The sequence below is a fragment of the Typopeltis vanoorti genome, chromosome 13, assembly GCF_054136105.1.
Source record: "Typopeltis vanoorti isolate ZY-2024b chromosome 13, IOZ_Tvanoo_1.0, whole genome shotgun sequence".
In the NCBI taxonomy this organism is placed as follows: Eukaryota; Metazoa; Arthropoda; class Arachnida; order Uropygi; family Thelyphonidae; genus Typopeltis; species Typopeltis vanoorti.
Genome location: NC_143561.1, coordinates 70,486,822 through 70,514,593, shown reverse-complemented (window position 1 = coordinate 70,514,593; position 27,772 = coordinate 70,486,822). Strand labels below are relative to the sequence as shown.

At 35.3% G+C, this 27,772-nt stretch overlaps 1 protein-coding gene across 2 annotated transcripts in view; it reads right to left on the bottom strand.

The window, feature by feature from the left end:
- Positions 1-325: 325 nt before the first annotated feature.
- LOC150100273 (tudor domain-containing protein 3-like) overlaps positions 326-27,772 on the bottom strand; it is a 200,131-nt gene continuing 172,684 nt past the window's right edge. Inside the window, exons 12-13 of one of the 2 annotated variants that reach the window (XM_090402783.1) lie at positions 26,089-26,214; positions 326-1,389 (exon numbers count right to left, since the gene is read on the bottom strand). In XM_090402783.1, the coding sequence (XP_090258909.1) occupies positions 1,138-1,389; positions 26,089-26,214 (378 nt within the window). In that variant the 3' untranslated portion in view covers positions 326-1,137. Of the gene's footprint in view, positions 1,390-16,553; positions 16,686-26,088; positions 26,215-27,772 lie in introns of those variants that run through there. The other variant, XM_090402784.1, reaches the window with a different exon arrangement.

Genomic DNA, 27,772 nt, shown 5'->3' with positions numbered 1-27,772 from the left:
TCTAAGTACAAGATAACCTATTCAGCAAGGAGGGGGGGGGGGAGTCTCTCTTCAGTCTTGAGTGAGTGTTTTCTCCTCAAAAATACAAAACAAGTCTAACACACACACACACACACACACACACACACACACACACACACACACACACACACACACACACACACACACACACACACACACAGTCTCTCTCTCCAATAAAAATATAAGACTAATAATACACATAGCTTTAGTAAAAAACCATGTTATTAAATTAGTCAATAACTTGAGAAAGATTTCAAAAATTGTGTTGAATTCATCTTTAAAAAAAAAAAAAAAAAAAGCAAAATCTTGGTTTTAGAAAATTTTTATATTTATTTACAGAAATAACAAGAGAAATAAATTTTCAATGCATTATCACAAAAAAATTATTTTTTTCTGAATAATGCACATGTGTACTGAGTTTTCAAAGCTACTTACAAGTTTCCATTTACAACTGCCAGTTGAGTAACTGACTGAAATGTTAAGTGAACAGATGTACTGATGGGCAAAAAAACTATTTTTACACAAATAAATCATTCTGAGAAGAAATTCTTATACATAAAAAAATCCCAATAAAGCACCCCCCCCCCTTGATTAAAAATATTAGAAAATCATTTTTATATTAATCATAAATTATCAGAAATGGTAAAATGACAATAGTGAATATGCTTGTCTACTGGTAAGAAATAATTGCTCGTTAAAACTTAGTTTATTAAAAATTCTAAATGTTCAACCTCCGTTAAACAATATTCCTAGCTTATAAAACAATCATGAATTCCAACTTAGAGTATCTATTTATTGCTGGATTTAAAGAAAAATGAAGGGCTATTACACTACTATAGCACAGTGACCAAAATATTGCTAAATTACATGTTTATATTACAAAACAGTTTTGTTAACAGACTTAGACTACCTATCTTAAGGCAATTAGTCATGCTAATACTTCAAAAATTCTTCCATCAGTTGTCCCTGAGATACTTAAGCAAGAGATAAAATGTCTTTAGAGTGCTATTATTAGAGACAATATTGTCTGGCAGTGGATAGTAGTACACTATTTTTAGAAATTTCTGTACTAACTCAGGGTAAACACATGCACAAACAACTTCACAGTAAAACTGCTTATGTTTCCGACCGTCTTCTTTGTGGAGGAGGCTGATATAACTGTACAGAAGGCCTGCCCAGTTGCCTATTCTTATCAAAGTTATTGTTTACATTTATCTGATTATTGTCACTTGATGTCCGATGAAAATAGGGTTTAGCACCTCCTCGTCGAAATTCAAGCGTCCCTGTAAAACTCTGTTGAACTGTACTATCACTGTTTCCAGAAGGAGCACTCTGGATATAGTTTGGACAATACAACGTTGATTCACCCTATCAAGAAGAGAAATTTTATTAGGATACAAGAATAACATAATTGATACAGCTGAACTAATACAGCAATTGGTTTTATACAAATGTAATTAGATTATGTCTGCCTTTTATTAAAATATTATAATGCCCTGAAATATATAAAATATTTTTTTCCATCTCTCTTCCTTACAGAGAGAGAGAGGAAAGGACTTCCTTGTCTTAAGAAAAAAGTTTTTAAGTGACATCTTATTTATATCAGAACAAAGCTTGGTTCCTTCTGAAGATATATCTTATTCAATCAGCTTAATACTTTCCATTCCCTGCACAGTTTCTGCTGATCTTTCTGGTTTTCTACAAATCTTATTTCTGGAAGTTTATTTTTCACTTGGTTAGACTATAATAAATTTAGTTTAATCCTTTATCCAAGTGTAAGCAAACAAAGTTTGCGCCTGAAAATATCTTCAGGACTGGGGTAAGGTAGTGCAACACCAGGCAACTCCGAGCAAAGGTGGACCAAGCTCTAATCACTCCTTGTCTCAGTATCTCCCATAATGCAAAGCACACCTCCTTGCGGACATGTATACTGCTATGCATTAAGGGAAGGACCACTACCCAGACCAGTTTCAACCTTTATTGAGGTCTCGTCAGTGGGAGGCAGACCCAAACGTGGAGATACTAAGGCAACCCTCTAAATCCAGAGTAATTCAATAATTTGGCGAAGGTTGGTCGATTGGTAGAGCCTCTGCTACTAATGGCTCAGTTAAGTATGTTTGAGCGCGGTTAGTAGTTGGAAGGGGACCAATCGTTCGATGCTGTCGGCACACTCTCCCTCGATGAGTCTTTGGACTCCCTGGAGGTGTCAAAATAATAATAATAATAAGGTGGTACACCTGTTGGCAACTCCTATAGGTAAATATGACCTCTCCTATTGCTTCTGCCTTAGTATCTCCGCGTTTGGGTCTGCCCCCCCCCCCCCCCCCACAAGACCTCAATAAAGGTTGAAACCGGTCTCGGTAGTGGCCCTTTCCTTAATGCATATCAGTATACATGTCCACAGGGAGATGTGCTTTGCATTATGGGGATACTGAGACAAGGAGTGATGAGAGCTTGGTCCACCTTTGCTTGGTGTTGCACTACCTTACCCCAGTCCTGAAGATGTTTTCAGGTGGAAACTTTGTTTGCTTACACTTGGATAAAGGATTAAACTAAATTTATTAAAATCTCATTTCTGTTTTCATATGCTGAATATTTTAATCACAGTGCACCTACCATCTTTCCATTAGTCCGGCACAATGATCCTATCTCTGGTATCACTTTTTAATCTGAATCTGCAAAAGGCTATAAACCTAATTCAGTTCTTCTGCTCTAGAGAACACAGGCATTTTCGAGTCTCCAGTAAGTAAGGTAACAATCTCACATCAGGTGATAAACTGCTTAGTTGTTAAACACTTTAACAAACATCCATGTCATAATGGGATTTCTACTCACAGCATGTGGGTTGGAGGCAAAGATTCTATCTACTCTGCCAACCAGGCCAGCTTCATTGTATATTCTGTTTCTTACATATCTAAATTGTTACGTTCTTCTGATGCACTGGCTCAGACTTTTTTCTTGGCTAATCATAAATTAAAAACTTCGACTGAACACAGTCTCGATATGAATTCAATAACTCTAATATTTCTCTCAAATAATAGGCAGTGCAGTTAATGGTTCTGACTCACTCCGACTGCTAGCTTATAAACAGAAAGTAGTAGCCTATCATATAGCATTTCTACATATATTTCTGTAGCTGGTTTTCCACTGAACTGGTAAGTTTCAATTCTATCTGTAGTAACATGAGCAGTAACAAGAACATCCATTCACTATCTAACTGCAAACTTGCTTCTCCTCTTTCATTTCTTCTGCCTTTATTCCCTGGAACAACTTTTCTCACAAGGATTATAATCTCTGGCTATTCAAAAGAATATAAATAGGTTCTTTGAACTCCTGTCCACTCACATGGTATGCATTATTTTACAGGATTATAGTAGAAAGAAATACTGAAATAATTTAAATGAATGTTAATTAGATGTCTTTAAATGGAATACAAATTTCATTGCCCAACATAAAACCACCTGCTTACTAAGGCTGGAAATGACTTCAATAATGCTCTACCTGTAATAACCATTCTAAATCAGGGCCAGTCCAAGAGTATCTGATGCCCCTAGGCAAAGAAAATTTAGGCGCGTATATACATTGTTTCTATATACATATTTTGTCATACACCCACAAGCAAACGTACACCTACACATGTGGATATTTATAAAAATTAATATCATTATGAACATTAAAAAAATTTATTAATCAAAACCAATACATTTGTATACATATATGATTACTCCTAATATCTGTATAGCAAGAAAATTATTACATCTTAAATATAAAAATTATGAATAATTAATCTTTCGGGCTTTTGCTTTGGCAAAGTTTTAAATTAATTCATCTATATTGATTGTAGATGCAATTTCATGCTCTATAGATATTATTGCACTGACCAATGAGTCGTTCCTGAGTCATCGTAGAGCGAGTGTAAGTTTTTGTAAGTTTTAATTTCGAGAAACTCTTTTCTGAACTTGCTACCAATACAGGCAATGTCGAAAAAATTCTCAGAGCAATAAACACATTTGGAACACTATTTTCTAAATTATTTTTGCATATGTATGACAGGACATCTAATGAGGAAGTATTTTCTGGAATTCCCTTGCTATTATTTGTAATTCACTACATAAATCTGTTCCGTCAATATCTCTAGAATTATCATGTGTTAAATAATTTTCCAATATCAAACATTTTTTAAGCTGTTCTGCTGAAGTAATTGTTCGAAATTCATATATATATATTTAAAAGAAAATCAACCTTTTCATTAATTGTAGACATGCTTGAATTTTTCATCAACATATGCAATTGTGGTATCGATAATTGAAAGATAAAAATCTACCTTAAATTTTTGTTTAAAATCTGTTATGAATTCATCCTCTGTTTCATACACAAATTGTTTCTTTTTTTTTTCTGAGTCTAACTGTTTCTTGTTCAAAATTAGGCGTTACACCTCAGCGATTTTTTCCGCATCTGTTAACATCTTTTCAAATTCATCCTCATTTCGGATTTTCATTAAGAAATTCTTTGTATCATTAATACAATTTATGGCACCATTTATATCAAGGCTTGTATTCTTAAGTTGTTTACTTGTAAAGTTTATTTCAAAAAGTATATTATACCACATTACTAAGAATTTGATAAATTTGAACCTCCTTAAAGTTTTAAGAAGACTACTTGCTTCTAATGTCATGGTATTTCCATTTAATCCACATAAACTATCATCTTGAGATATTTCTTGCAGTACTTCACAAACATTGGACAAATTATATCTTAGGGGTTTTAATGAGTCGACTCTCCCATCATGCATCACAGACTGGTTTGAGTGTAAAATTACTTATGTCTTTTGACACAAGTAATGTAGAATCATCAGCAAGCACCAGGACGGCGTAACTTATTTCAGTTTTTTATTATTAATCAAGGTTTTACTAATCTTTTTCGAAGGTTGTAATTTTTCCCCGAACTATGTAGCAAAATCTGGCACCCCTAGGCGATTGCCTAGGTTCACTTAATGATAAAACTGGCCCTGTTCTAAATAGTTGGAGAAAGTAGTAAAAAAGCTACAAAGTTGCTGTACACAAACTTAAGTTATATTTGAGACAAATGGTTGCAGAAAGTTTTTCACTTGGTTATAAAGTAAATTATACTTGTCAAGAGATTATATTCTTCTTTAATCCTTTACCCAAGTGTAAGCAAAAAAGTTTACTTGTGAAGATACTTCACACATGCACAAAAATATGCATGTTATTTACATAAAACCACCTGCTTACTAAGGCTGGAAATGACTTCAAATAATGCTCTACCTGTACCATTGGAGAAAGTAGTAAAAAAGCTACAAAGTTGTTGTACAGAAACTTAAGTTATATTTGAGACAAATGGTTGCAGAAAGTTTTTCACTTGGTTATAAAGTAAATTATATTTGTCAAGAGATTATATTCTTCTTTAATCCTTTACCCAAGTGTAAGCAAAAAAAAGTTTACGTGTGAAGTATCTTCACATCTTGCCTTAGTATTCCATAATATAAAGCACACTTCCTTTTGGATGTATACGTTGCTGTGTGTCTTTTGTGGATGGGTTTAACATAAAATATTCCAAAATATCAGGGGAGGGACTCATTAATATAAGTTTAGTTTAAGGCCATATCATTTCCTGCTAAAGAAAAAATTCTGTATAAACAAATTCATTTATGACAAAATTTGGATATGTTTTATAAAGTCCATTTTTATCCTATGAAACATTATGCCACTTTGCATGATTAATACAAAGTTTGGTACAGTTCTGTTAATGTCTCAACCATGCATGTCATATACATGATCTGGTCTGTCTTTTCCTGAAGGAGTACACTAAATTGTGTAACACCAACATATTCTGAAAAATAGCATGCTGGCCTGATTGGCCAAGTGGATAGCTAATCCACTCCCTGGCCAAGGAGATGGATGTTTATGAATGTCTTTAAGTGACAGATGAATTACACTGATTGCCTGGTATGTGTGACACCACCACCATCACCTTGCTTACTGGAGGCCTGAAGTGGCTCAAAAACTTCCTATTTGGTCTCTAGAGCAGGATTTCTGGATTGCCTAATCCTCATGTCCACCTAAAGTATGAAAACTATGATAAGTTTATAATCTTTTATTGGTACGATTCATATAAGTCTTTTGTTAAAATAATTTTTGTGCTATTTTTTAAAGATTTAAACAAGTGGCTTTTTTAGTAATTAATTTGAAGACTGCTGATATTAAATTCTATATAGTACTTATAACAAAATGTAAATGAAATAATAAATTAAGTCTGGAAATTAAAGGGAATAGTACATGGAATGGAGTAAAATACTACTGTAAAGGAGTGCATCTCTCTCTCTGTCTACTGAAAGTGGAGTAGTAATAAAAGAACAAAGTGAATTCAGCAAAATATTTGAATCTAATATTTCTCCTGTAGTAAATGAGACATGTTCAAGGGTAATGATAACAAAGAATAACTGAATAAGAACATTAAATTTCAAGCATGCATTGAAATATTCAGGTTATTTTTCATGGAAAGGGGAAAATATACAAACAAAATAGGAGACAGTGCGTCCTAGTATAAGCAACACCAAGAGAGAGAAAAAAAATATAATTCATTGAGCTTATTAATATTTTGCTAGTTTTCAAACAAACATTATTAGAGAACAAATGACAACTGCAGCAAGAATGTGCACTCCACTCAATTAGATAGCTGCATAATTAATTAATGTCCTAACAAAGCAACCTGCAGGGGCTGGATAATCATTAAGTTATGAAGAAGTCAGGCTATAGGCTATATTTGGTTTCAGATACTTGCTGAGGTGAGAGAAAGAGAGAGTGCTGTATACTGATGCTGATTTTAAAAAGTCTCTCAGATTATACAGACTTCTATGTAGCACAGAGGTTTTCTTCTATTTAACCCTGGTGAAGGAATATCCAAAGCATGATCTGTTGGGCCTGACTCTTTCCATACAGATGTTAACATAGCTACCAGTCTGTCTATAGTAGACTAAACTGCAGGTAAAAGGAACTTTATATACTCCAGGATGTGGAAGAGAAGAAGCTGAACCTTAGGAGAAGGTAGTTAACTGCATGAGTGGTCTGAAAGTGGCATAGAGATTTATGGAAAACTTCACCTATCTTTTTTTCTACATACTCTGTGTAAGGGATGAGAATAGTTTTGCAGTGATCTTGTGAGTTGGTTGAAGGAGGAATGGGAGTATGCAATATTTTATGTTTCATAAGGGTTGTAGCCATTGGCTTAAAAGGTACCTGAACTGAGTTTCAAGGACTGTGTCATTTGAACAGTGTATATGATTTGAGGGTGACATACTACTGGGCTAGGTATGTGGTGGTGTGGTGTAATTGCTTATGTAAATACCTTCAAACATGTGGATTTTCTATAAACAGAGAAAGGATAATGAACCAAATGGTTTATTATCCTTTCTAAAATGTGGTTAGGTGATAAAGACAAATAGCAAACACTACAAAGCACAACTAAACTATTGGTTGATGTGCAGCTGGCTTTATGCCATCCTTTGGTTTACCTGTCACCCCTTCTGTAATTGGGTATCCAGCTTTCTCTCTCTCACTCACTCCCTGGTCATTCACTCTGTGGATGGCTCTCTCTCTCTCTTCCATCTTTGCCACCAATGCAGGAGTTCCTTAGGCTCTGTGCTGTCACCTCTTTCATTTGCGCATAAATGACCCATTCTCAATCAACACCAATCCTATTCACAGTTTGCTGATGATAGCCCATTCAACCTACTCATTTAACAAACCATGCAGGTCAGATATCCTAAGCTTTGAGATCATCTTCAACCAGTGCCTTGAACAGTGATCTCCACACCATCCTTCAATGGGACGAGAAAAATCAAGTAACCTTCAAGCCACCAAAACACAGTCTTGCCTTTTCTCTTGCAAAAGGGATCTCAACTTACCTATCCTTAATAATACACAATTCACCAGATAGGATTAGATCTTTCTACTGGGACTAACATTTACCTCCAGCATATCTTAGTATAAACACACCACATCAACTGCTTCTATCTCAGCATCTAAAAAACTAAGCATTCTCTTCTGCTGAAGATGCTATTTTTCACCCACTCAGCTACTAACTATACAGAAATCCCAAATCTATTGTTCATATGTTTGGAGTGTTGCATCTACCCCCCCCCCCACCTCCCCTCCATAAAAATGTTTAATACTGTCCCAGTCCCTTAGAGACGCATTTCACCCTCTATATTTCAGCACTGTGACCAGCCTTCTTCATGTAATATTTACCAAACTACAATCTACAACTCTTCAAGAAAAATATCAATAAATGTCTTCTTTCTAACCCTTATATGCACACATGGTACTGATGTGCTTACAGAGTCTTCGATCTTTCATGTATGGGATCAATATATTAAAGTAGCGTTAAGTGCTTAGTTTTCCAAATGTTCCATATAAAAATTGGCTAGTGTTGGAGCAACCCATTGCAGTCCGATCTACCTTTCTGTATATTTTTCCTTTCCATGAAAAATAGAGTAAATGGTGAATCTGAATAATTCAAAAATGTCAGATGGGAAATGTGGTTTAATCAGGTCGAGGGTCTCTGGTCAAAGGTACATTTGTAAACAATGAAGTAATGTCAAAACTGACTATGACTGTCAGAATCTGTTAAGATTAAAATTTTTATTAATGTTTTAAAGTGAAAAAAAAAAAAACGGATATATGGGTCCCTAAATTTCACAAAGCTAACAGCATCCCTTCCACCATAAACTGAAAAAATCTAAATCACTTTTCCCTCCTCACAGGCAACTTTCCCTGATTTATTAAAAATTCTCTTCACTTAAAAAGATCAAATCCTGACATCACTTCATTGTTTAATAATGTATGCTTCACAAAGAACTTTGACTTTATTAAACCACATTTTTCCCCCTCTAACATTTTTGGATTATTCAAATTCGCCATTTATTCTACCTAGCTAGCCATAAATATTGTTACAATACTGAACAACGCATAAACCTTTAATCTATAAGTAAATAATCTGCAGCACTCAGTGTTCGAAATGTCCCCCTTTTGCCTTCACACAAGCCTGAAGTCTGTGGGGCCACATATTGACAGTGGCATGCACAACATCCAATAGAAATGATGCCACCATTTGCTCAAAATCTGTTGATTCTGGGATATCATTTCTTGTAGGCTACTCTCTTAAGCTCCAACCACAATTTGAGGTCCAAAAGATTAATAATGATAGGCTCTCACAAGCTGTTGTGCCCTAAAGCAGCATGGTCAACCTGCTCTTTGGTCTTAAGATACATCTTTTTTAATGATATAACGGTTAATAGTCTGATACACAAGCATCCTACTGATCCAAGTGTTTTTAACATGTTGAAAATAACAGGTGGTTGAATTCCAACCTTATGAAGTGCTATTACAGCTACAGGGATATACTCATGATCTCTCCACTGATAAACATGCAAATCTTGGCTGAGTACAGTGCAGTAGTTGTAACAGCATTTATGGCAAGGCTGCATAATTATCTTTCATGCAAGGAAAAATACACAAACAGGTAGGACTGTAATGCTCCCCCCTCCTCCCCAAACACACTAGCCAATTTCTATATGGAACATTGGTAAATGAAACAAAGCACTCATACATAAACCTACAGTTGTCTATGAGACATGTTTGCTATGTTGCCTCGCTTAGGCCCATTGGTTACATTTTTAAAACAGATTTTTAGCCCAAGAACATAAAAAAAAAAAAGAGGAGATTTAGGTTGAACACATGTGGACATGAGATGTTAGAGCAAACATATGCACGTATGTCTCCTTTGAAATAAGGAAGGGGGGGGGGGGAATAGTTAATGAATGCTCAAAGAGTGTCTAACTGAGAAAAGTGAGATATGTGTTTGTCAGTGTGATTGAAGAAGCTGAAAGTTGACTTTCTGGTAGCAATAAAAAATCACATTTTAGCAGAATGTAGGTGAAAATGGATGTCACCAGGGTTGAAACTAAGACCACATATTTATGAAGGGGATCTAGAAGGTGTTTGAAAGGTTGTTGTTTTGGGTGAGCTAAGTAAATAAACTAAGCTGATGTGGTATCAAGAATCAAAATATCCAACAGATATTTTGATTTGCTCTGAAATGCCAAGCTTAATAGCACCATTCACTGGATCACATTAATGGAAGGAAATACATATTGCTTGCAATATAACCCTACTTGTACATGTTTTTACTTATTATAGTACATAAGAGAAGCATATTTTAGCACCTGGAAGCAGCCAGATTAAGATGTATTGTGTGATATATTCTTCATAGTTTCATGAGCTTACAATTATTTATTTATATATGTTAAAGATACCAAGCAATTTTAAACCTGGTTTTTACTCCATTTCCCAAGTAAGCAAACAGACAAACCAGTCAAGTTTGTGCCTGCAAGTGTTGCAAGTCTAGCTGATCCTACAGGTAGTGCAAGACCAAGGCAACTCATGTAAAAGTAGAATAAGCTCTGATCACTAATCTTAATATTTACCCTCAATGCCAAAACACATCTCCTAGAGGAGAAGTATGATGTTTTGTATTAAAGGCAAGGGGGCCACTACCCAGACACCGGTTTCGACCTTTATTGAGGTCTCATCAGTGGGAGCCAAGCTAGAAATACCAAGATTTTAGTAATACAGAGCTTATAAGTATTTTACCAGAACAAGTTACCATAAGGTGTTTTAACCTTATTAAATAAAAATCTCAGGAGGAGATATAAATGAAGAAAGTATTTTACCCAAGGTAAAATACTTTCTACATGCTATATATATATATATAGCAATTTGTAGTATTAACTCGGTACTGGGATATGTTTATATTTATATATACTGACTATAACCGAGACTAGAATAACAATTAAATTTATTCAAAACGCAACATGCTTCATCAGATTGTCCGACTTCTTCAGGCGTGGGAACATAGAAAGCAAGTAAACACTATAAGAAACATCGTATCACTATAAAACGACTATTATAAAATCAGTTAGCTTTGAACTGTAGCTACAGTCTGTGTTGAAGTTCTATTGTTAAGTAGCTGCGTGCATCTGATTTCACGCGTGTGCCAATATCGGATAGCAGAGCTGAAAGAGTCTGGTAGATTATAGCTGAGGTTATTATTTATGTGATGAGGGTCCATAACAATTTCATTAGAACAAAAGGCAATCTCCTCAGCTACTCTTAAACCAAAAATTTGGCTAAGATTTGTAGATGACATATTTCTTATCTGGGACCATGGCACCGATAACTTTCAGTCTTTTTTAAATCATTTAAACAACTTCCACCAAGATATCAAATTAACAATGGAAGTTGAAGAAAATGGATCTCTTCCCTTCCTGGACGTAAGACTTACTAAGTCATCTGATTCTATTAAAATATCAATCTTTAGAAAATCTACACACACACGCAGATAGATACCTGCATGCGTCCTCACATCACTTTCCTGCACAGAAAGTGGGTATCATCTAAACCCTAGCACATCGTGCTAGATCTATACTGTCAGATGAAGATCTAAAAAACGAACTACAACATCTACAAAGAACCTTCACAAGTAATGGCTACTCGTCGAAAACTATTAATAAGCATCTATACTACCGCCATCAAAACAACTCAGAAACACAAGACAATCCAAAAGGTTATATCTCCTTACCATATATCAGCTCGCTCTCCACGAAACTAAGAAGAATTTTAAGAAAGTTCAACATAAAAACCTGTTTCTCTACTCTTCCTAAACTAAGATCGATTTTAAGCAAATACAAACAAGCTCGCAACTATCTACAATTCCCAGGAGTGTACAAAATCATATGTGACTGCGGGAAGCAATACTATGGCCAAACTGAAAAATCCATCATCCTACGTCTAGAAGAACACCAGAGAGACATTGCCTACAAAAGAACTAGAGCAAGTGCCCTGTCAAGCCATGTACTGTTTTCAGTAAACACAAATGATGAAGGCTGTCAACACGAGATAAACTGGACAACAACTTCAAACCTTAATATATGCCGTGACGAAGTGAATCGCCGCATAGTCGAGTCTAAGGAAATTGTTATGGACCCTCATTACATAAATAATAACCTTAGTTATAATCTACCGGACTCTTTCAGCTCTGCTATCCGATATTGGTGCACGCGTGAAATCAGATGCACGCAGCTACAGTTCAAAGCTAACTGATTTTATAATAGTCGTTTTTATAATTTATAATTAAAACTGATTTTATAATTTATTCAAAACGCAACATGTTGCATTTTGAATAAATTTAATTGTTATTCTAGTCTCGGTTATAGGCAGTATATATAAATATGAATATATATATATGTGTGTGTGTGTTGGTTATATATGTTAATAAAGAACTTTAATGGTTTATTAAGAATACAGAATTTTTTTAAAAAAAATTGATCATTTTAATCCAGTATTTCACCTAACAGTAACAGGTATTGTCTTGGATAAAAATAAGAAAGAAAACTAATATGAATAAGAATACAGAACATCAAGCATTGAAACACTGACTTTGTCCTCTAGGTACAGTCAAAGGCAGATAGCCTTTTTGTTTCCTTGCTGTTGATTTAAATACAGAATTACAGTCTCCCAGATGCTTGGAAGTTATTTTACATATTCCCAATAACCTGCTCTGAAGTGGAGGCAAAAGCCAAGTGCATGTAGGTGTTGAGAACATGATTTGCTAATCCACTTTGTCCATATTGATTGATAACTATATAATTTTGATGTTCTCCCAGTTTCTGCAGATTTGACAGAATGCCAATAATAAGTGCATTCATGCTGACATTATGTCCTGTATACTTCAGGTACTGATAATGGTTAACTTCATTTTTTGGAGAATGATAAGTGAAGCTAGTTTTAATATTGGTTTATAGGTAGTTTGTAATTGGTATTTATTGAGTGGTTATTTTTTTTGGATACTAATAGCAGACAAATTAATAGAGAGCCACCAGTCACTCCAAAATGGTAATGGTATCTTATATTGAAGGAGTAAGTGGGAAAAAAAAATTAATAAGTATCTACTACTAGGCAGTTAATATGAAGTTATTAGCCTCTATATACAAGTAGTCTAGTTGTGAAGATATCTCGCACACAAACTTTGTTTTCTTACATTTAGATAAAGGATTAAACAATAATATACTTTCTTGGCATGTTTAATTTCATACACGAGACTGCAGGGGAAAACCACCTGTCCATTCTGCTCTAAAAAACATAAGTTCAGCGAGTGTCCATGAAATAAGTCTGAGATGAACTGCATATATAGCCAAAATCACAACAAGCATGCCAAAACCAAAAACAACTCCAAACACATGGCACTAAGCAAAGACTGCCTGACATACAACTACTATAGATAGCTCAAAATTCAAAACATAGATTATGGAAAGCAATAATGAAGTTAGCAGAAACAGCACTACTTCCCTGGCATGTCTTTAAATAAATCTTCAATGCTCAACCAAGGCTGCAAATAACTTAACAGAAATCATAAATAGAAAAAATATAGGACTAGCATTTATACAAAAACCCTATAACATAACAACAAAATATGCAGCTTTCCAACTAATTATAAAATATTTTCCAAAGGATCAAAAAGAAAAAGAGCGGCAATACTCATGGTCAACTCTGAAGTCGAGGCAACATTAATTTCTCAGCACAGCAACGAGGACTCGGTACTTATCGAAATTATGTACAGAGGAATTAAAACTTTTGCTGCAAGCATGTATCTAACCTGTCATGCTGACATAAAATACGACTTAGAAAAAATGGGCAACATCGTGGATTTTGCCACCAACCACAACCTAATTCTTGGAATAGATAGTAATGCCCATTCAGTTTTTATGGTTTAATGAGAGCACAAACAATAGAAGTAAAAATTTGGAAGAGTTCTTAGCATCAAATTCTCTACACATACTAAATGACAACTGTAATACTCTATCATTTGAAAATACCAGAGGAAGCAGCTTCACTGATCTGACAATAGCAAACAACGCTATTTTACCTCTGGTTTCTGAATGGAGATGCGAAGAAGAGGAAAGCTGTTCTGATCATCGCATATTAAGTTTTACTATCAGTAACAAAAATATAAACAATAAACAACACAAACCATCGCATTAACATCGAGTACTTCACCAATAAAACCAAACTAGAGATATTTTCTAAAGTATTAAAAACCGAATTTTCATGCCTAATCTCAGAACATCACTTGAATGGGATCAGCAAACAACAGCTCAGCTTAGATAAGAACCTAGCCATCTGGACATCAGAACAAGCCGATATAGACTTCCTTGCTTATGTGCTTTCATCAGGTCTGAAAAAATCCAGCAACCAAACACTAAGAACAACCAAGAAGCTAAACATCGAAGGAAGAAAATCAGTACCTTGGTGAAACGCCGAATTAACAGTCCTAAGAAAACGTGTTAACACACTCAGACGACTATATCAAAGAACATACAATAACAAGATTTAAGAGAGAGAGAGAGCAGAAGACAGAACTACTATAAAACCAAATACAACTATCAGTCCAACTGTTTCAACTGCATCAAATCCTTGGATTTGCATATATAAATTAGCAGCAAACAAGAATAAGACAACACCTATATTATCAACTATTAAGAAAACAGGCAGCAGCTAAACTAAAAGCTGAGCAGAAACTGCAGCTATTATGATAAAGAAGTTTATTCTAGATGATGATGATGAATCATCAGATGAAGAAATCCACAAAACTTACAAAGAATGAAAACAGACATAGATACTTCTAATGATGACTTATTTACAACTAATGAAATCGAGTCAGTATTAAGTTCAATAGATCCAACAAAAACTCCTGGAGAGGACAGAATAACTAGCGATATACTCCTAAAAGCATTTGTCGAATTCCCTGAATTCATAACAAAGTTTACAATGAAGGCCTATAAAGAGGGCGATTTCCTTTAGTATGGAAACGCTTTAAAATTATACCCGTAATCAAACCAGGAAAAGAAACATCCAACGAAATTAGCAAATACAAGCCAATCAGCCTCATAAACATTGCTGGTAAGGTGCTAGAAATACTTCTGATAAAGCGAATAATGCACTATGTCTACTCAAGAAACCTATTAAGCAGCAATCAATATGCATTTAGACCTCAATCAAGCACAGTAGATGCAATTATAGAGGTTCAAATGTTCATAAAAGACAGTCTACAGCAAAAAAAAAAAAAAGACGTACTACTAATCCTCGATGTATAAGGACACTTTGATGCTGCATGGTGGCCAGCCATAATCAATCAAGAGATTTGAAATGTCCAAAAAACTTACTCTATCTTACAAAAAATTATTTTATAGACAGAAGAGTAACCATGACATTAAAAACCACAGCTGTAATGAAAGAAGTCAAACGAGGCTGCCCGTAAGGCTCCCTGTGGACCAGGCTTCTGGAACATTCAGTACAACTTGCTATTAAGACTTTCACTAAAAGTCATAGCTTTCGCCAATGATGTGATGATAATGATTCGAGAACGGCCAATGAAGAACTCTTTAAAATCGCGGAGTGGACCCTGTGAGAAGAAAGTTACCTTCCATAATACCAAGTCTAAAGTGCTCCACATCTCACATGAAAAATCAACTGCAATGGTCTTCCTAAATGGGGAAGTTCTCGAGGTAGCCAGTGAGCTAAAATACTTAGGAGTAACAATAGATGAAAAATTTACCTTCAGTAAGCACATCTCATGTGTTGCTGAAAAAAAGCTTACAAATTGTAAACCTTCAAGCATAGTTGGCAAGGATTAAGTGGAGATTAGGCCAACAAGTACTGAAAGCAATATATACCGGAGCTATACTGCCATTGATATCTCATGCTGCATCTGCCTGGAAACATACACTAAAATCAAAGAAAAACTGACAAAAGCAAACAGAGTTCAACACCTTATAGCCATATGTATAATAAGGATACAGGACAATATCTTTCAAGGCAGCTTGCATTATTGCAACTCTAACACTGATCTGCCTGAAAATACAAGAATTCTCTCTTATGTATGAAGTCACTTCTGGAAGATATAACAAAAATTACAACATTGATTCAAATTGCTCGAAACGTCCACTTCGCCCAGCAAAGAGAATGGAATGTATATTAAGGAGAAGGAAAGCGACGAATTCCATATATACACTGACAGAAACAAAACCGGAAGGAACATCGGTTGTTCTTTTGTTGCATATAACAGGCAGTCCATTATACAAGAATGCTGCTCTAGACTGCATCCTCTCTGTTCCAACAACCAAGCAGAACAACTTGCTATAGTTTCTTCACTTACATATCTCCAGGAAGTTACCAAAAGTACTTGAAATCTGCTATAAAAAAACACCTGCAGAAGAAAGAAGCATAGACGTGTGGAAAGAAGAATGGAAAACATCAAAAAACAGACCAACAACAAAAGAATTCTTGCCAAACATCAGAAGCAGACTCCGTCTGAAAAAACACACCATTTCTCCAGGTTTAACCACGCTACTAATAGGACATGGAAAACTAAGACACTACTTACACAGATTCCATATCCTGGAATCACCATCATGCATTTGTAGTCCACAACTTCAACAGACTGTTGACCACATACTTTACGACTGTCAGCTACTGGACTCCACCTGGATGCCCCTAATACAACACGTCATCACTTCTGGAGACAAGTGGCTAGTGTCAAAACAGAGACTTATTGAAAAGTATTACACAGAATTAATTAAATTTGCCAGTAAGATGAACTTCCAGTCAATGTAATGTAACAAATTACCGATATTGTATGAATTATAACATATGTAAAAATTCATCTATTCCTGAATAAAAATGAATCCATGCATTATAAGTAGATTGTCCATTGATCTCCAACAAAATACTAGCATATGAAAGATATCTATTATTGATAAGACAAAGCAGCCACCAGAAAAAAGAAAGAATTTATGAAATCAAGACAAAATTCATGAAAGAGTGGATAAACCTGATGACCAGAAATTATTTATGTATATATTACTATGTAAAAAGTATATAATGATCATCAGTGAATAAAATAAAATTCCTAGAAAACAAAGAAGGGTTGCTTAAGGGTCAAAGCTGTATAACTGAGAGGAGACCTCCACATAGCCTTTAAAGGAATGCAGAGAACCAACCAGGGCTTCTGACCTAATGTCCAATCCTCACCGTCTCATGGTGCACCCTGTTGGGTATCAACCTGGATACTGAACGAACGAGGATGGGCTGGCAATTGGGGATTTAGCCAACCAAATTGTATTCTTATTAGCTTAAACCAAAATATAAAATGATGGTACAACATGACAAAACTTCATGCCAGCTGGGAGTGTTGCCCGGTTAAACAAGCCCACCTCCCTGTCGTTTTCGCCAGGGAACCAGGATGAACAGTGAAAAGTCAGCTACTGGAACAAATCTGAAAACACACCCCAACTCAACATCACCAGAGTTAAAGATCGGTGCTGTCAACATAAGAAGCCTGAATGGCAAAGAAATGGAGCTAGCTGAGGAATTAGATAAGTACCAGATCGACATAATAAGGATGACTGAAACAAAAAAGACAAAAACTGGTGAGATTCTACTAAGATAGAAGTGGAGGAATTTTTGGAGGATTTAGAGAAAGCAACTGACACAATGAAAAAGAAAAAGTTGGTCCTTGTTGGGGATCTAAATAGCAGAGTAGGAAATGATTGTCAGACATACAAAAATATTTTGGGAAAATTTGGAAAAAGACCAAAGCTAATAATAATGGCAAATACCTGTCGGATTTCTCTCAGGACTTGGACTGGTTATTACTAACACCATGTTCCAACATAAAAACGTGAACAAATTCACATGGAGAGAAGAGGCAAGGAATAAGAAAAGTCTCATTGACTATGTTATTGTTGATAGTGATGTTTTCTCATTGGTGCAGGACACCAGAGTGTACAGAGGATTTGAAATTGGAAGCGATCACTATTTAGTCTTGAACAGGATAAAATTGAATTTCATATTGAAAATAATAACATGTAAGAAAGCTTTAAAGTGAATAAAAGTTGAGCAGCTCTCAGATGTGAATTGTAGACTAAAATACACAAAGATTATTAAAGAAAAAATGAGAGTTTGAGAACAGGAACCAGACCATGGAGATTCAGTGGCAAGCCTTGAAAGAAAACCCTGAACGATTCAGCCAGAGAGGCATGTGGTGAAGTTGTCTGCAAGGATAGAAAAATCAGAACTCCATGGTGGACACAGGAAGTTAAAAGTTACTGGAAAAGTTCTTTTCCAGTGAAGGAAAAAAAAGAAAGCATATCAAAAGTTCCTGGCAAATAAGTCAGCTTGTGCTCTTAGAGAATACAGAGACAAATGTAAGAAAGCTAAACAGTGTGTAAAAGTAGCTAAACAAAAGTCATCGGTGGACTTTGGCAAGAATATAGAAAATAAATATCAAGAAGGTGGCAAAATATTCTGGAGGTTGTTAAAGAAGCTTAGGAATGGAGGAAAGAGTGCTGTAAAAGGAGCTAGAGATGATAAAGGTGACATGAAAACAGGAGAAAAAGATATCCTTTGAAAAACAAGCAGTGATTACAGCACAGTGGTAAAAAACACTGACTAGGCATGCAGTAACGAATACATATCCATACTTGAAGTAGAAAAAGCCATCAAAGGCTTGATATGTCGAAAGGCGGCAGGAGTAGATGAAATTCGACCAGAAATACTGAAGTATGGTGGTATAAAAGTCTTACAGTGGCTGCACTGAACAGTTCAGAAGGTCTAGACAGAGGGACGAATTCCCGATGATTGGAGTAGAGCTCTCACAGTACCCATATATAAAAAGGGAAATAAAACTGAATGTGAAAATTACAGAGGTATTTCCCTACTGAGTGTTCCTGGTAAGATTTATGCAAGTATAAGTGAGAAACGGTTGAGAAGAATTGTGGAAGAAAAGCTTGGTGAAGAACAAGCTGGATTCAAGCCAAATAGAGACTGTCAGGATCAGATTTTCACTTTATGACAAATAGTTGAGAAATCATGGGAATATAACAAAGATCTGTATTTAAGTTTTGTCGATCTAGAAAAGGCATATGACAAGGTGCCAAGAGAATAGCTATTCAAGATGCTACGGTTATATGGTGTGAATGGGGCATTATATCAAGCAATACTTAGTCTTTATTTGAGTTGTGAGTCAGCAGTTAGAATTGAAGTACAGGAAGATGGTTAATGTTAAATCTGGTGTCAGACAAGGATGTCCATTATCCCCTCTCTTATTCATTATCTTTATGGATCACATTATGAAGAAAAGTCGTATTAAACCTGATATCAAAATTGGACATGTTAATGTCAGCTCTTTGCTGTATGCAGACAATGTTATACTTCTAAATAAATCTGCTGCAAGTCTGCAAGATTCCCTGACTAAATTGAATTACTGTTATAATAGATATGGTATGAAAGTCAGCATTAAAAAGACAAAGACAGTGAAAATGGGCAGAAACATTGAAAACATTAACTGCATTGTGAATGGATAACCTATAGGATAAGTAAAACATTTCAGCTACTTAGGCACGATTTTTAGTGAAGATGATAAATGAAATATGGAAATAGACAACAGAATCAACAGAGCTTATATGGTAGGAAGTCAACTGAATAAATTTATATGGAATAAGAGAGAAATTAGTCAGAACACTAAATTAGCTATATACAAAACAGTGTTCAAACCAGTTTTAACTTATGGATCTAAGAGCTGGGTCAGAAGTAAAACACTTGACCAAAGACTAGAGACTGCAAATAAGAGAGTCCTGAGAAAGATTAGAGGAATGAACAGATGGCATCAATGGGAATATCATATTAAAAATTAGGATATTAGGAAAGAACTTGACATTGTCAGCATCCGGAATGCATTAGCAGAGCTAATCTCAGGTAGTATGGTCACTTAAACAGAATGGGAGAGGAAAGATTAGCAAAACGAGTGTTCTCTGTGAGGTTGGCAGGAAAACGACTCAGAGGAAGGCCAAGATATAGGTGGATTGATACGGTACAAAGTGCCTTAGATAGACCAGCGCTTCCCAAACTGTGGGCTGTAGGTTTTGTTGGGGGGGGGGGGGGGGGGGGTAGCGAAATAATGAAAACAAATTTAAAATGTATTAAGACTAAGTAGATTTTTTTTTATCTTCAAAGAAACATATTTCATTTTAATTATTATTTCTTTTTTGTTATTTTTTTATTATATGGGAAAAAAAATCACACATGGTGCGGGTTCACAAATTTTGCTTCCCGCATATTTTGGCACTTAATGAATATTAGTAAATATATGCTTATTCATATAAGTTTCATTTCAAAGCAGAAATCTAAGAATTGCAGTTTTTTACCTGATATTGACTTTTGTGTAGCAGTATTAAAATACATTCATCACATTAAATTGCTATTAAGCTTCTTTTATGTTTTTAATTCTTTTTTTTTATTACTAATCGTTTTACGTTTCAAATGCTTGTAGTGCAAATGTACGATAACAATATATCTATCTATATAAAAATATGAGATAATGTGCCATGTCAAACGTGTATATAAGATGTTAAAAGTGTAATATTTGCATTTGATTTTTGCAATATTCGCTGTGTATGTTTTCTATTGAATATAAATATAATAAATATTATAATAATATATGTCTATATTATGATTTTCTTTTCGAGGGTGGCCGTGAAATATTTATATTTTTCCGAAGGGGGTCCTGATCCAGAAGCTTGGGAAGCACTGCCTTAGATGATAGAAATATAAGATCTGATAATGATGGAGTCTTGGCAAATAACAGACTAATTTGGAGGAAAATTGTAGACAGGAAGTTAGTAATAATGTAAATTTTTCATGTAGTACTATCATATCCCGTACACCCCTTGAGGGTACATGGCAGGAATTTGATGATGATGATCAAAGCAAAATATAAATAAAACATGGAAATAAATATGCATAACAAGCACAACAACAACAAAAAAAAAAGATGATATGCTACTCCATCAACCCACATGTATTCCTACCACACCTAGATGTATCACCTAATCAACATCTCCTTCCTATATGCTACTAAATATAGTTAATGCAAGGCAAATACCAATATTAGAAACTAGCATGCTATAATATAATGCAGTAAAGTACCATAGAACCAATGCTATTTTAAACTGACTATTACAAACAGTAAAAGCTCAAAGAACCTTCATGATGAGCAACTGAATTTCCTGACAAATGACATCACAATCAGTAAATAAAGGAAACGACAGAAAATTGTACAATTAGGACAGAACACAAAGGTAAAATGCACAGGGAGAAAATAACAGGAAACAGAACAAACTGAGGTCAAAAATTCTAAGTCAGAAATTGACAATATTTTTATCTTATTGATAAAGAATCTTTCAAACACAAAATGAGCAAAATAAATTTTATAACTTCAACTCAGTTCAATTCAATTTTTTATATAAAGATTCAAATCACAGAAAAAAACTTCAAATTAAAAAATAAAAAAGGAAACTTCAAATTAAGGAAATATTGTATAACATACTCTTCAATTTAAAGGTTCAAGTAAGAGCTATGAAATTTGTTAGGAAGTTGACACCCCCCCCTCTCTCTTTCTTTGTAACTGAGCTAGCAACTACAAAGATGACTGGCTGCTGAAGTTTTTGGGTTATTTTGGGGTTATTATACAATCTTTTGGATTTTTTTCCCCCCACATCTTTCTAGTTGTCTCCCATTACAATTTGCATTTACATTTTTTCATGTTGTTGAGGCTGAGATTGGTTTTGAGAAGGAAGAACTACAGAAAAAGTAACACAACAATCTTATGATCAGAGTTGCCAAGAGGAGAGCTAATGCCAGTGTTGTGTTGGGAGGTGGAGCTGGTTTCTTCCAAAGAGCTGGAAGAATGATATATCTGGTAGAAGTATTAGAACAATCTGTATTAGATCATTACTGGTAGTAATGAATTCAGCTTCTCTTCTAAAACGTTCTGTGGAGGTAGAGAAGGGCAGCCAGTCAGAATAATGGATATTGAAATTGCCAAGAAAAATTAATTAGTTTGGCTAATTAGATCACGTGTGGGCTTTCAGAGATAAATAATTTAAAAGGTCAATATATTATTGTTACATTATTTGGGAACTTCAGGTAGTCAAGGACTCATCAAGGTAGACTATACAAGCCAAACCAACTGCTATGCTTCCCCTTAAACTCCTTCACACTAGATGCACTCACTACTTACCTCAACAGGCAAACTATTATACTCACTGCTCTAGCTCTTATCCCTTTCTTAGCCACGAGTAAATCTGACTTCCATGGATGCCCCCATGTTCTCTCTGCCTTCCATATAAAAAAAATTTCATCAGATGATATCCATGATCATCAAATTCCTAACATGTACCCTCAAGGGGTGTACAGGATATGATATTACTACATGAAAAATTTACATCAATACTAACTTCCTATCTACAATTTTCCTCCAAATCAGTCTGTTACTTGTCAAGACTCCAACAGATCTTATATTTCTATCGTCTAAGCCACTTTGTACCGTATCAATCCACCTATATCTCGGTCTTCCTCTGGGTCGTTTTCCTGCCAACCTGGCAGAGAACACCTGTTTTGCTAATCTTTCCTTTCCCATTATGTTTAAGTGACCATACCACCTGAGATTAGCTCTGCTAATGTATTCTTGGACTGACAATGTAAAGATCTTTCCTAATAGCCTCGTTTTTAATATGATACTGCCATTGATGCCATCTGTTCACGCCTCTAATCTTTCTCAGGACTCTCATATCTGCAGTCTCTAGTCTTTAGTCAAGTGTTTTACTTCTGACCCAGCTCTCAGATCCATAAGTTAAAACTGGTTTGAACACTGTCTTGTATACAGCTAATTTAGTGTTCCGACTAATTTCTCTCTTATTCCATATGAATTTATTCAATTGACTTCCTATCATACCCGCTTTGTTAATTCTGTTGTCTATTTCCATATTTAATTTACCATCTTCACTAAAAATCGTGCCTAAGTAGTTGAAATGTTGATATCCTATATCAGTGTTTCCCAACCTTTTTGATGTCGCGGACCCCCTGTAGCGAATGTTAAATCACCGTGGCCCCCATAAAATCCAAAATGGAAATTTTTTATATTTTACATATCATAAAGATGAAGTAATAAATTACAATTTTACAACACTAAATGTGTCATTTATGACAATGCAATACTGTTATAAATGGAGATATTCGGAAGAATATGAACATATCAATTAGGCCTAATATTATGAATGTGAATGCATCACCTAATGTGATGGCTGGTGCTGTTTTTCAGACGTCAACTTTCGCATGTCAGGATCAAAACTGGCTCCATGTTAACTCTGTTCCTGTATTTGTTTTTCATATATACAAGATGAGAAAATGTTGTCTTGCACAGATATATAGTGGCAAATGGCAACATATGTCTTACAACCCTTTTGGAAATTTCAGGGTAAACAGACTTAGCTTGGAACCAAAACTCCAGTAACTGTAATGAAGGAAACAGCATTTGGAACGTCGAATCACAGGACAGCTCGATAAGTTGTTCTGCTTCGACAGAAGGAAGTTCATATTCCGAGTATAGAAAGAGAGTTTTCATCCAGTCGTTTTTTTCAGGACAAAGCGGAAAATACAGACGTAGTTGAGACACCAATGACTTCATATTTTCAATCATACTTTCAGCAACATCACTAGAAAGTGGTTGTTCACTGAAATCACTCAGCATGTGAAAGAAATCGTATTTTCCTTTCTCGATACGGTTGCACCACAAATTTAACTTCGATTGTTGCCTCTATCTTGCCTTGCACAGAAAACACGGTGACAGATGTATCTTGGAGGCTCGAGTTAAGAGTATTCAAGATGTTAAAAATATCTGCCAAGTAAGCAAGAGATGAGAGCCATGTGAAATCATTTAAATAGTGTGTTAACTCAAATTTGGAGTTTATGAGGAACAACCTTACTTTGTCACGAAGCTCAAACAACTGCATCAGAACCTTACCCCGGGACAGCCATTGGATTTCTGAGTGAAATAATAAGTGTTCGTGATCACTTCCCATTTCATTACAAAGTACAAGAAATAACTGGCTGTTAAGAGGATGGACTTTAATAAAATTGACAATTTTTACTGCCTCGTTTAGAACGGTTTTCATTTTGGAGAGCATATGGCGTGTAGCTAGTACTTCGCGGTGTATACAACAGTGTGTCCATTTCACAAGAGGTGCGACTTTCTGGATACGTGCGACCAAACCTTTACGTATTCCCGACATTGCCTGAGCACCATCTGTGCTGATCCCTACACATTTTTCCCCTTGAAGTTCATTTGCAGTTATGAAGTCATTGACAACTTTGAAAAGAGCTTCAGCAGTTGTATGAAGAGATAATGATTCACAGAACAAAAAGTCTTCACAAACTTTATTTTCATGTTCATATCGCACAAAAGCTAGCAAATTAGCATTATTTGAAATATCGTGGCTTTCATCCAACTGCAACGCAAAATATTCACTATGACGTAACCGATCTAGCAAAATATCTTTCACATTTTGAGCCATCTCGTCAATTCTTCTTTTCACAGTATTGTCAGATAACGATATTAGAGATACCTCGTTGACATGTTTTTCACTAAACAAGTTCTTTGTTATCGCTTTTGTCGCAGGCAAAATTAAATCTTCCCCAGTTGTATGGGATTGTCCATTTCTAGCAATCAGAAATGCGACTTCGTAAGAGGCAAGAACAGCCTTTTCATTTTTTGTTCCACACAATGTCCTTAACTAAATTCTGTGAACTACAAAGTTGCAGTTTTTTATTTTGAAAATATTCTATTGGCTTATTAACTGATTTGCCATGTTTTGTTTCAAGGTGGCGTCTCAACTTCAACGGTTTCATAGATTCATTCGATAACACTTCGCAACAAAGAATACACTGTGGTCTGTCTTCGCCATCTTTATTCAGAACGGAAAATCCCATTTGCAAATAGGATGGACAATATTTGCATGATTTTTTGAGGGAAGGAACTTTATCGGTACTAGTACTATTTTCGATAACACTAGATCCACTCGAATTATCGTCTGTCTTGCATTTCAATGATCCACACTTTAACCACCGATCCATATCTAAATAAGATTGTGAACAAATTGAAAATCAGAAGTTTCGTTGTGAACTCAATTATTTGACAAAAGCAGAAAAACTGAATATTAAACGAGAAAAACACTTGTATAATATTATAAAATTTATTTATAATATAAATTATAAATCTCAAACCCAATATAATATTAATACAAAATTAATAATGTAAAAAGATTATTTAATAGTATAATTTTCGCCTGTGTGTCACAGGCATCTTCAGTACATTTTAAGCTCAGATTAAACAATAACTGACAATTCCATTATTAAAACCAATATATTATAAATTATAATTTATTAAATTAAATTAAATTACAAAGGGTTGGTTATTCACCTCTGCTTTACAAAGGAAAGAAATAACGGTACCAACATTCGTGTTAAATTTTACTTAAACCATGGGCCTCAAGAGCCAGAGATATACATTGCAAATATCCCAGGTGTGAGCAACATGATAAGATAAAGTTTAATGAAAATAAACTATTCCGCAGACCACCCTTTGAATTACTCGCAGACCCACAGGGGGTCCACGGAACACAGGTTGGGAAACACTGTCCTATATGATATGATATCCTATAACCTCTATTCAGAGGTTTACAGACCTCTATTATCATCCCTCTTTCTCCTGCTAACTGGAGTCTGTAGTCCACATATTCACAATCTGCCCTCATAATCTAAATTCCATAATCCTTATATAATCTTTGTAACTCTTCTTTGCACTGTTTACATAGCTTCTTTATACCCTTGGAATAGAGTCACTGGACTTAGGAGAATGGCAAAGGCAACAAAAGGATGCAGAGAAATTTGAGCCAGAATAGATCATATAAAAGGTAGGATATCTTTTGACATGGAAATAGCAGAATATTATAAAAAGTACATTTTTATAATAATAATAATAATTATACTTATATTATTATATTACAGCACTATAGCTATTCAAAAACAAATGACTTACCCATTCAGAGGAAGTAAAGCGATGTATGTCTTGTATTAGAACTTCCTCGTAATTTCCATACTCAACAAAATGAACTACACAGGTAGCACCATTACCAGCAACTGCATGAATTATAGCTCGGTAAAACTGAAAAGGAGGGGGGGGGGGGGGGAGAAAGTAAAAAGATAATATTTTAAATATACTATATATCAGTTATTCTGAAATAACTACTGAATGCACAATGTCTTCCCCCCCCCAAAAAAAAAGAAAGATTTTAAGAGAGGGATTAGTGTTTGTGAAAGCAAACGACTTAACTGATATTTTAAAAAAATATTTTATGTTTATTATAATTACGGCTATTGTAGCCTGTTTTTGTTTAGGAGTGTTTAAATAATGTTTATATCGCCGAAATGAAGCCTATTGGCTCTTTATATTTAAGTAACTTAATGGGTGCACCTTTTTGACAACTCGTATAGCAGAGTATATAAGTTCCTTTCGCTATACCCTTTGGTATTAATTTGGTCTAGCTACTCACTGATGAAGCCTCAATAAAGGTTGAAACCGGTCTAGTTTCAACCTTTAATAGGTTGAAACCAGACCGCAGCAGTATATCACATTGGTGGAACCATACTCCAGGAGATTGATGAGGCCAGGGATTTGGGAGTGTTGGTGGATAGGGAGTTGATGTTTAGGGGGCACATTGCAAAAGTAACTAAAACAGCTCACCAAATCACTTGGCTTCTGAAAAATACTTTAACATGCAGAGACGAACAAGTCGTTGTTCCTCTGTATCGAGCCTTGATAAGACCCCATCTGGACTTCTGTGCCCAGCTATGGGCACCAGGGTTTCTTCGTGATGGGGAGGTAGTGGAGAGGGTCCAGAGACGAGTGACCAAGATGATAGCAGGTCTGTGGAATGAACCTTATGAGAATAGGTTGAAGATTTGTGGGTTGCAGAAATTGGACGACAGGCGAAGGAGGGGTGATATGATTGAGACATTCAAATTACTGAAGGGATTTTATAAGATTGATCCAGAAGATATTTTTGAAAATATGACTGGTTTGAAATTATGACGTGGTCAACCACGCTCTTGCCCAGCTTCCATGCATGGAAGCTGGGCAAGAGCGTGGTTGACAAGGGTGTTAGAGCTAGGTTCTTTACTTGGAGAGTGGTAAATGAGTGGAATAAGCTTCCAGAGTCTGTTGTGGGGTGCTACGACCGTGAATGAGTTCAAGGCAAGGTATGATAGATACTGTGTGAATGTTGAATAGTTGTTCTTGACATGATGTTAGGGCCTCCCTCGATGAGTCTGTCGACTCCTTGGAGTTTCCCCGGAACAATAATAATAATAATATATAATTGGAAGAAGATGGGTTATACTCTGTAAACATTTAGAAAAAAATCTTTAACAGTTAAAAGACTAAGTGAAATGAGGTGGTCCGCAAGACTGACTCTATATTGCTTTGAAACCATGGATATAAACAAATTAAAGAGGCATTACGCGGTTAGAGGCATTGCGGTTATTATTGATGAATGATGTGGAAGTGGATGTACAGACTCAGGGAAACTAGATTTATTAAGGGGGGGGAGTAGATATGCAGACTTTAGGGAGGCAGTTGAGTGTATGAATGAGTATAATATGCCTGAGCGAGTACGAAGGACAACAAATCAGAATGGGATAGTTAGTATAAGGCATCAAAGTAG